Raw genomic sequence first — 11,587 nt, 5'->3', positions numbered from 1 at the left:
GGGGGGTGTGCGCGGCTGCCTGGGCGGCGGGGGGGTGTGCGCGGCTCTGGCTGTCTGTGTGTGTGTGTATGTGTGTGTGTGTGTGTGTGTGCGCGCGCGCGCGGCTCCGTGTGTGTGTGTGTGTGCCGGGGCCGCCGCCGCCGCCGTGCCCGCCTCTCCCAGCCAGGCAGCAGCAGCCGCGCTGCTGGCGGCGGCCGGAGCGGGCGGCGGCGGCGGCGCTCCCCGAGCCCCGGGCGGCGCCGCGCGGCCCCGCCGCTCCCCGCGGCGCCGCTGCCGGTGCCGCTGCCCGTGCCCCTGCCGGTGCCTGTGCCCATGCCGGCCGGGCAGCCCTAGCCGCGCCGGCTCGGCTCGGCTCGGGGGCACCACTTCTCTGAGTCTCCCCACCACATCGTTATGGACCTATTCGACTTTTTCAGGGACTGGGACTTAGAGCAGCAGTGGTAGGTTTTTTTGGGTGTTTTTTTTCTGGTTTTGGTTTTGTTTTGTTTTTTTCTCCCCCCCCTCCCTCCCTCTCCGCTCTGTCTCTCCACCCCGCTCCTTCCCACAGCTGCCTCCTTCCTCTCCTCGCCGCTCGCTCTCCCGGTGCCTTTGCCTTTGTTGAGGGGCGAAGCGCCCGGTGCCCGCCGGGGCCGGCCGGCTCCGGCTCCAGCCCCGCTCCGCGGCCGCGGCGGTGGGGAGCAGCCCGCGGTCCGGCGGCTGCGGGGGGCGAAGTTGGCCGGAGGGGGGGGAGAGGCGGGGAAGCGCCGAAACGTGCCGGGGTGCCGGCTGGCAGAGCGGCTGCAGCCCCCCTGCCCGAGCCGGGGAGCGGCGCGGGGAGCCGAGGCTTCCCCGGGATCGCGGCGTTGCTGATGTGTTTACTGCTGTCAGTGACAATATTCCTTTCCCGGGGAGAAACGCAACTGTAGTTTTGCGGTGTGGCACAGTTCAGCTGTAGCCCTGTTCAGTGTGGGGGCTTCTGTCGCTGGTTTTGCTGGTTTCCTATTCGGGGTGAAGCGTTATTGAAGTTAGTTTTGGGAGTGGGAAGATGAGTCCCCGCGATATTGTAACAGGTCCTTTTTTTTTTTTTTTTTTTTTTTCCCCCCCCCTTCCCTCTTTCTTTTTCTTTTTTTGAGTGCACTCTTAGAGTTATATTGCTCTGCAGATAAGTGCACACCTTGAAAAGGTCGGTGCATCTGTTTAAGTGTATCGTAAACTTGTTACCCAAGTGAATGTTAAGGAATTTTCGATGGGTGACAAGTAGCTGGGAAAGTTAGAATTTGGGTAGGTATTTAGTCACTTCCCGGCTGGTTAATGAGATTATGCTTATTCTTTGCCTGTTTTTATTGGTTGTTTCTTTACTTTTCAATTTAGCAAATATAGTTACAATTCTTTAACTATGCACGGTGCAATTCAGTGGTTGGTTACTGCTTTGTTAAATGCTTTTAGGCTGGAGTGCAGTTTGGCAAGAAAGAAGGAGACTAAAATACTGTATTTTGTGATCCTAATCTCTAAATGTCACACAGATTACATGTGTGTATGCATGTGCACTTGGACCTCATGTTTTGCAGAAGGGTTTACTTTACTTTGTTGGTAATATAAAGGTATGTCTAGGAAAAAGATAATGTATTTAGTTAATAACTATCATTTTGCCAAACACAGTCTAACAGCTATGGTTGCAAATCCAAGATAATCAGAACCAAATACCTGTCACGTTCTATTTTACAGCAATTTGGAGTAAATCCTTGGCACCGTAAATTACACTATATCAATATTAATCTGTAAACAGGCGTTTTGGATCATGTGCGTGTTTTATCAGCTCTGCATAAACCATCGTATTGTATCTTTTAATAACCATGCTGTTGTTATTTAAAAGTAATAATCACAATAAAATTAGTGCTCAATTAAATATTATGCTTCTACCACACTATCTTTACTCTGCTACACTAATTTATTTTGCAGACAACTGATAACCACCGTATTACTACTCAAATAATATTTGCATACAATTTGCCTAATTTATAGTGTGGGTAACATCATTAATTTAATAGAAGCTGTTACAACCCAATATGTGGGTGTAGTTCAAATACTAAGCACATTATAGGTATTGAGTTTTAATGTTTGCTTAATAACTTACTTTCATTTGACTATGGTTTTATGTGGATTTAGAGATGTGCATCAAAAAGAAAGGAACTCTTGTGCCTCTGTTTTTCCATAAAATATGAACATATTGCCACTCGTTCTAGAAATTCCATTTGCTTGCTTTCATACAGTGAAATTTACTGGTTTTAGTGTTTTTAGGGTCCATGAGGAAAGAACATTTTTACTCTGACTGTTTCAAAGTGTTTGATATCCACACAACTATATGGCACAGGCGTTCACACGCAATTACTTATTGCAGAGATCAAGTTGGATTTAGCTTTTAATAATCCAATTATTATATGCAAGTGCACATGTATATAGTATGTAGGTACATGATCTACATGTATACACATGTATTTTATTGTACACGGAAAGATTTCTGTCTCTGACAAGTAGTTGCGTTGCTTAAGGAGAGTTGAATTCAGCTCATCTATCCGTAAATATGTGCATGTGTATATATGTAATATGTTATATGTGCATCATCTCTACAGACCCAGAAATATGCATGCTCAGCCATCAAGATTTATTAATTTTTGTCTGTGTATCCAATATGGTGTGGATACTTCATAATATTTACAAATAAGTATATATAACATGATGTGTGAATTGCTGCTTCTTATTTTGAAACTGTCCTCCTTCCTTCTGTCTGTAAGCTGGTCTTTGTAAAACGTGTTTCACAAGCATTTATAAGGCAATTAGAGACCCTCTTCTGCATTCCTTGCAAACCCAAAACTTCTGCTAATCTGTGCTGCAATCGCCAAGAAGGCAAGCTCAGGCCTACAGAGTCTGTGTGGGTGTTTGTATGTATTATCTCTACGCGAAGTACAACAGAAACATAGTTAGCCTGAGAAATAAATATAAAATATTTATAGCTTGAGCAGAGATTTTTTTTTTTTTTTTTTTTTTAATCTGCTGAAAGGTGTAAAGGTAACGCTTTCTGTGCATTGCCATTATATCAGGAAATGACTTCCCAAAAGTTGTGGGCTAATGGGAAAAATACAGTTAATTATTTTCCCCCCTCCAACGGAGGTACGACTTTGTGTCACTTCTTGAAACATATTTTGTCAAGAAGCGTCAAGAGTTACAGTGTGCCCTGCCACTACCCGCCTTCTGAAATTCTCACCTGGTATTCCGGATTCCGAATGATGAGAGAGAGTTTTGCCTTGATACAAATGGCAGAATCAGCCCTTTAGTTTCCCGTATTAGGAGAGATCACAGTAGTATAAGAATGAGGTGTTTCACTGAACCTTCCTCAAGAACGTGGTTGGGAGGCTAGCCGAGGGTTAGTGAGGGTTTTTTTGTTAACACTTGGGTAAAATGTATAAAATAAGGCCACAAATATCCCAGTGGACGTTTTGCCAGACTTGAAAAGCTGAAGAAACCCCGAAACAATTTAAATGAATCTAAGCTCTGGCCGAGGTGAAAGGGCCAAAGCTAAAGTCTGCTGTGATTCCTGGGTGAATAAGAAACATTCACCTGGGCTTGCATTTAATATGAGCCATTCTATGAGGGAGAAAGGAAGGAAGATGGATATAATGAAAAGCTTGAATGCCTGTGTGCACCAAGGGGACCACTTGCTGTTAAAAATCAAATTTCATCTTTTAAATCACTTTCCACGCTTGTCTGTGGTAACCAAGTAAATGAAATCTTGAAGTGTCCTGGGACCGTGTGGCTAGATTTGAGCCTGCTTACGGAGTAAGGTGGTGCCATTAATCAGCAGTTGGGAAAAACAAAACCCAACAAAACCCCAACCACCCCAGAATATATAGCTCCTCGCTAACAAAAACAGAAGCAGAGAGATTCATGGTTTATGTTATATTTATTGTTGTTGGTATTAATATTTTTTAAGTCCTCCAATCTTTAAAAAAGTGGAAGCCAGGAAAATACTTAGTGGGAAAATGCATACTGAGGTATATAAAATAAAACCTGGCAAAGGGAAGTAAGATCAGCATGTAGGAATATCGTTGTAGCTGTGTGGTTGTGATGGGGAAGACTTCTCACTGCAGCGAAACAAGCCTCTTGTTTTTTTTTTTTTTCTTTTTTATATTATGCATCACAAGTAGCCTAATTACAGCAAAACCAGCAAACTGCCAGTTATACAGGAAGAGGCTTAAACTCACTAAACTGTTATATAAATAGAAAGTTCAAAGGTCTGTTTGTGGCTGACAAAGCTGAGAACAGGCCATCTGTGGGCCAGGTTCCTCTCCTGTATGAATGCAAAAACATGCTGCATGCCACAGCAGCCTGTTCTTACAACATAGTCCTCAACCTGGAGGGGGTGATCCTGCTCTCCAGACAAAGGTGAACTGTTTCAGTTCCAGCCTTGGGTATTTCCCCCCCTCCTTCACCCACCTTCCCCCTTCCCTCTTTGCCTTGTGCCTCTGCGGAAGACCTTCTCGGTTACTGTTCTTTCACCCGGGTCTGTAATAGCTCACTAAACATCTTCTGAACGTGGAAACAGTGTTGTCTTTCTGATGGGAATGTGTGAAATAGAGTAGATAGGCTCTTTGGGAATTAGATTGATTTTTAAATTTTTTTTTAAATTTTTGGGGGTGATGGTGAGAGCATTAGTATAGGAGAAAGTCACATTTTGAATGGATTTCTGTAAGGTTTCTCTTCCCTTCCCTTTCTTCTCCCTAAGAAATATTACAGTTGAATTGCAGTTACTTTTCGGATTTGTATTACAGACATCCCTGAGTAATTATTTGAAAATGTTTCATTTTGAATTTGCTTTGAAAGTGTAAATGGATGGATTGTGTGGCTGGTGGGTGGGTGAGGGGGATTAGATGCTGTCAAAACAAGCAGCTGAGGAAGACCAAAAATAGTCTTGGGCCAAAACCTGTACTTGAAGCACATCCTGATTTAGTAATTCTTCCCCGGCTGATATTGAACTCCATGGAGTGTAAATCTTAAAAGAATTTGGCCGTTTGCAAACATTAAGCTCACATCTATCCTATGAGGCAAAATTACTATCAGTTTAACAGCATTTGAATTGTTTTCCTAATGATTCATTCAAGAATTTAATGACTTTTAAAATATACAAATTGGGATGGAGAGTAGATGCTTCAGATACTGTTCAGCTATTCTGAAGCCAGGCGGAACTTCAGAGCATTTAAGCACTTTGTATGTGACTGCCAATTATATTGTTTGGGATTTTCTTTTTGAGTAAAAGATGGTGTTGTGATGCAGGTTCTTCAGTCACGAAGAATTACTCGTTTTGTCTGTCTGACAAGACTGTCACTGAAACCTGGAATTTAATGAAATAATTTAAGGGGAAAATGTGACATTCTATAAAGTATTAAGTTAAATAAATATACTAAATGATCTCTGAAAAAATGGCTGGACAATGCTGGTCTTTTTGAGCTTCTTAGGGCTGAGGCAGTATGCTCCAGCATCACGGAAGTGGCGTTGTGATGGTTTTTGTGTTATGAGGCCCAAATTCTGTTTTCATCTGAGTCAAGTAAAATTACCATCATGTGAGATGGGACAAAATTGGCTCTGAGACTTAGAAAAAGCATGTGGCCCTTAATATATCAAGGTCAATAGGCAGGTACATAGTTGTAAGCACACAGGCAGTCCTATTCAAACAACTCTGATTTCAAGTAAAGTTTTACTGAACTGGGTTCTTGATCACTCCCAAAATGCTTAACGTGTTTTACTAATGACTAAACCCCAGTTCTCCATGTATTTGGTAATGGAAACTGATGTTATTTTTGACTGTATAGTACACATCCATTTGCCTGAAATCTAGCAGCAATTTTACATGATTGCACAAATAACTGGGCAGCCAGAAAGAATGCAAATATTAAATCTCATTTAAAAAAAACAAAAAAACAAAAAACAAACTTAAAAAAATGTATGAAACCTTTTATACAGTGAACCCATGAAGCATGTGGAATAAGCATCTAAACAGATAGACCCCATCCTGTATTTCCCCGCTGCCTTTAGTTTGAGGAAATGGAATTTCTTTGTGTAGAGGACTTGAAGGACTGGGCTCCTGGATGCTTGTTAAATGTATATAATCAATAAATACCATAAAGTACCCATGTCTTCTTCCAGCTTGGGCCTGAGCCAGTAGCCAGTGACGTGAATTGAGATGCTCCGGTTGACTTCAGAGGGTACTGGATTTGACCCTGTTTTTAGCCAAAAGGCAGGCTTCATGAAATGTGGAGCAACTCTCTAATGACCAGGATCAGCAAGGCACTTTGCACACACCTAACACTATGCATGTGGAAAAACTCCACAGAGCCCAATTCTGAACATGTCTAATTCAAATTTACTGCCTTTCCTTTGAGAAGAAAGAAAAGAAAAATGGAGAGGAAAGCTTGAATCTTTTCTCTTGGTTGCAGTTAACAGGATGGATTTTATAAAGCCATCAAACATCTATTAACACTGAAAACTGAAACTGTGCCACAACTCTGGGTTTTGCAATGTTACGAATTCTTTCTTAAGCATTGAAAAAGAAGATAGTAAATCCAGTAATATGTCAAGTTAGTATAACCTTCCAGACCACTCATAATATAGTCAGGAAGTCAAACAGGGAGTTGAAAAGACAGCTCTTTCATCCTTTTATTGTTACTGAATGGTCTGTATTGATACTTTGTAATCAAAATATTTGTTTAAATTGTTCTAAGAGTTACGAGGTCAGAAGGTACCTTACTTCTAACTAGTGGACAGCTGTTGTAGAGATAAAAAAATGAGAGGAAGGATGGCAGTGTGCATGCCAGCAACTTTTAAGCTCCATTTTGAATAACTTTTAATGATACAGTTGTTTGGCCAAAGATTCTCACAAAAGGGTATGTGATATTCAATCTGCATTTGTGAGTGAAGATTCTGGGGAATGAGCTGGAGGGTTTGTTTTCAGAAATTCTGTACTGGAGCCCAGTCTCACAGAGACTTGAAAAGAATTTCATATTGCTCCTTAATTTCAACAAGACTGCTGTTGAGTGCAGTCAGTGCGATGGGTTTACAAGGTTGGGCTCGTAGTGCTGAAAAAATAATATGGAACTAGAGAGCTGAGGTAAAGGAATAACCCAAAACTTCCAGCAGTTAACTTCCCAGCTGATATAAACTGCTTTATCATAAAGAGACTGTTTTTCAACTCTTACATAGCAGATCCACACCATAAATTGTTATGACTTTTAAACAAAGGTCTAGTCAGAAGTTTCTTCTTCTGTAAAATTTTATATCTAGTTTTAATGACATTTTATGAATGTGTTCAAATCAAGCCACTGAGAGAAGAAAACTCTTACTTGGGGGATTTTTTCTTTGTGTGACCTCAGCAGTTAATCTGGGTCTTTTTACCGGAGATTATCGATGAGTCCTTATTCCAGGTGGTTTGAGGTGGTGAGGTTTAAGAAGAGTTAGAGATGATACCACAACTGGAAGCTGATTTTCACCGTAGGTGACACAGAGAATGGGGGAATGCCATTCACTACGTACAATGTGTAAGTCTTGTTTAGTGAGGAGCTGTAGTCAGCAATTCAGACTCCTGACTCAAATGCTGCATGGTGCTACCAGTTATAGTAAGACACGAATAGCCCACTCATAATTATATGGTTTTATAGGGGTGGGGTATTAACAACTGGCAAAGAAGAAAACGAGATAGAGCACCAAGTTAAAAATCACTCAGTTGTTCCTTTGACAAGATTTATAATAGCTATTTTTGTATCGCTGTGGGTGTACATGGTGTTGTGGAATAAGTAAATTCTGTAGCTCTACATTGCTTTCAGTGCCTGGGGCTCAAACCTGCAGATGTCTTACTACTGAGACTAGTGCTTTTTCCTCATGGCACTTTGCATGGACTATTGTCAGGGTTCAACCGTAATTTAAAAGTTTTCTTCTTGGTCATTCAAGTCTAGGCCCTTATGATGGGTGATGGTATCTGTGTCCTACAAAGTAGATAGATACCTAAAGACTGGGTAAAAACAGAGCAGTTCTTGGTGGCTTGTGATCTGTGCTGAGAAGGTGGCTTCACAGTGGAATGTTCTTCATTTAAAATATTTTTAAGTCTGAGGGTAACAATCCATTATGTAGGTCTACTTGTTCTTTTTTCATCCTTTATTGTACTGCTGGTTTAGGTCAAGATTTCACTCGTGAGGGGAAAAAGCAAACAACTGTCAGTAGAGGAAGCAAATCCAAAGCTTTAAATATAAAATCAGGAAATACAAAATGTCATTAAAGCTGCCAGTTTCCATTTATTTCAGTCTCACGTCATGAGGGAAACTAGGATCCTGCAGCAATACGGTATTTAGGTGAGTCTGTTTCTATGCTGCTGTCTGTCAGTAGCCATGCTTGTATTTGAGAATATAGTTTTCAAGACTTGGAAAAAATATATGCCCATTGATTATGGACCTCTTTGCATAGAGGCCAGTGTGTGAGATGATTTCAGGGGACTTAATTTCAGAAGGTTGCAGACTTTTTAGGTCCCTGTCCTGAACTCTCAGGTGAGACACCCATAGCTTGGGGTAGCCAATGCATGTATAAAAACTTTGGGCCGTTCTTTCGAATGTGGGGCTGATTTTTCTTCCAGTTTCTTTCCTGTAGAACAATGGAATGACATTCTTCCTGGTGTTTCCTATGAAGAATAATGATGAGGAATTATCTTCTCTGTCTACAAGTGTTTAAAAACTCATTAGTTAGGGTCCCTGAAAGAATTCCAATACAAGTCAGTGGGTGTGGTGAAGCTGATTGTAATGGGAAGCGGACTGGGCCCCGGGGCTGGTGGTCAGCAGGGAGGCAGAGCTGTAAAGAATACTGTGCATATGCTATAGTAAGCATTTTCATAGATCTCCTCTGTGGGAGAGGACAATGGCTTTGGAGCTCATATTTACTGAAAAAGCAGCCCTTTGATTTTCATGGCTTTATGCTTCGTTGCACACTGGAAAGCCCATTTGTCTTCACCAAGCCTTTGAAGAGGGATAGGTGAAGGGATTGAGGCATTGGCCAATGGCTGAGGGTAACGGTTGCTTGGAGAAGGAGCTAAGTTGCCTTGCTTTTTTTCGGTAATACTTGGCAGAGTTGTTGTCATCCTTTTTAGGTTTGCTAAATCAAGGTGAATGTATATTTAGGAACAGAACGTGGAGTCTCTTACTGGCTCTGCCACTAGCTGCTTTACTGCCTTTGGAAAGTCGCTTTGTGTCTGTCGAAGTGGGGTAATGATATTTACATCTTTGGTAATTTGCCTTTCTTTTTGTTCAGGTGGAGAGCATGAGAGAGAAGGGCCAGCTGTGTAGTTACATTTATCTGGTGTTTCTGTTTACTTTTTCATCTTCCTGGGAACTGTTCATTGCTGGGAACTGTTTTTGACGTTTTCTCTGCTCTGAACTTCACTCTAGCTGTGTAGTCCTTCGCTAGCTTGCTTGTACTGCATTCCCCCAAGAAGAACAAACAGTGTTGATGCAGATCGTCTATGGCATAGCTCTTGCATTGAGATCCTGTGTTGGATGCAACTTTTGTGCTGATGATACCAGACACATGTTTAGAAAAATGGGGTGACATTTCTGGCCACAGACCTTTAAAGCAATGTTGATTTATGTCTCTCTGCTTTACCTCCTTTTGTAAAGTGAGAAGAATAACATCTCAGAATTTTACTGGTAGACCAAGGCATTTTGCAGAGAAGTCATTGTCATTACCCAGGGGAATGGAAAGAGAGGAGTGAAGTGACTTGCAGAAGGACTCAGCATTGGTCAGGACTGCTGTCAGCTGAGTTCCACTTCACTGCTTGCCCACTCTGATGGGTATATTTTCCTATTCTGCAGGGGTGTGATGAGGTTAAGTCCCTTAATGTTTATGAATGTTTATGGTGATAGAGCAAGACAGGATCCTAGGCAGATATATTAGTAGGGGAAAGGCAAGCCCATAAAGAGATATGGTAGGATTTGGGCAGAGCATATCTGCAAGAAAAGGTAATCAAAGCAGAGAAGCTCTTCTAAAGGGCAGAATTTATTTACAGTGTGCATATTTGATAGAATTTACCATGCTCTCAGCTGGACAGTGAAGGCCATGGACCTTTCAGAGACAGAACGATCTTGTTACTCCAGAAGACTTGTCATTTCCCGGGTCTTATAGCAAAGCTTTGTATATGCAGCTGTAGCTTATGTAAACGTCATGTCTTGGATGCTTCACTGAATAGTACATCCACACTTTTTCAGAAGCGTTGTTGCTCTTTCAGCCAGCTGCCTTTGTTTCTAGCAGACTGCTGCTTTGTTGGTTAACCCTGGGCATGAGTTTTCTTCACATATGTTATTAGACTGAACATATTTTCTATTTATACCACTTGGGGATACAAATTACTGTGTTGCGTTTAGCAAGCACTGGGAAGAGTACATCTTTGTGATGTAAAAAAATAAATACAGAGTCAAAATTTTATTTGAAGGTCCTTTCTTTCAAGGTTCAAGGGAAAACAGGCAGCAAAAACAATTGATGGTCTTTGTGTCCCAGAAAAGCAGGAGGTATTTGCACATATGTATGTTAATATGTTGGTGGAATATGTTTCTGAAATTAACAGTGGACTTTTGAAGAAGGGAATGGATTTTGATGAAATCCTGTGTATCGTTTTAAGGCAATTAGGGAGACTATTAGTAGCATACATACTTAGAATTATTGTCTCTGTGGCTTTGATAGTTGCTTGTTGGCCAGTAAATATGTACTAGAGGGCTGAGCCGAAGGCCACTGCAGCCAGTTGAAGTTTTTAATTGATTTAATAAACTCTAAAACATACTTAGCCAGAGCTTCCTTTGCTTTCTCTCTCAGTTTTTGGAGAAGATGACCTTTACCTACTCTGTGGTAGAGCTCCAGAAACATTATGCAATCTATTGCAATATTTTTGTTACTGCTCAGTCTTTCCTTCTCTCTTTAAAGAGCCCTTGCCCAAACTGACTGTTCTTTAATGTGCACATGGAGGGATCATAGATAAGGGAACATAATTAAAGAGGGTTTTGATATTTATGTAGGAAAACACCTGTGTGCTCATTCAGAATCATACAGCCCCATCAACAGGACATTGAGCATGTTTGGATCGTAGTCCATGACTAGGTGTTACCCTTATCAGGGTAATAAATAATACACTTTCCTGTCACTTCACTCTGCCTGGTTCTTTCCCCATTACCCAAGACAAGCTGTTGTGTGAGAATTTTGCCTGGTTGTAGACTGCTCGTGAATCTTGCAGTACGTGACGTGCAGACATCTAACAAACATGACTAGAAACTGCATAAAATACACAGACATAACACAGAAGTCATATGTTTGAAAACACATTAGAGCTCTGCAAATAACCTGATATCTAGAAGGCTTTTTTTCTGCCGTATATCCATAACCAAGAGTATTCTGCTAGCTGCATTTCAACCACATCAGGGTTATTTTAGATTTTTGTAATGATTCTCGCTTGTGTAAACTCACACAATCTGCCTGCAAATTCAACTTCAATGATAAAAGGTCTCATCAAAAAATTGAGGCAGGCTAGAATGTT

The 11,587-nt window shown here is 41.4% G+C and overlaps 1 protein-coding gene across 3 annotated transcripts in view; it reads left to right on the top strand.

The window, feature by feature from the left end:
• The first annotated feature begins 292 nt into the window (after window positions 1-292).
• Window positions 293-11,587, top strand: part of AFF2 (ALF transcription elongation factor 2) — a 350,342-nt gene continuing 339,047 nt past the window's right edge. For all 3 annotated transcript variants that reach the window (XM_074882237.1, XM_074882236.1, XM_074882235.1), the window contains exon 1: window positions 293-440. In XM_074882237.1, the coding sequence (XP_074738338.1) occupies window positions 394-440 (47 nt within the window). In that variant the 5' untranslated portion in view covers window positions 293-393. The remainder of the gene's footprint in view (window positions 441-11,587) is intronic.

This window comes from Strix uralensis, chromosome 13 (assembly GCF_047716275.1).
Source record: "Strix uralensis isolate ZFMK-TIS-50842 chromosome 13, bStrUra1, whole genome shotgun sequence".
Lineage (NCBI taxonomy): Eukaryota > Metazoa > Chordata > Aves > Strigiformes > Strigidae > Strix > Strix uralensis.
This window is presented reverse-complemented; position numbering and strand designations above follow the sequence as displayed.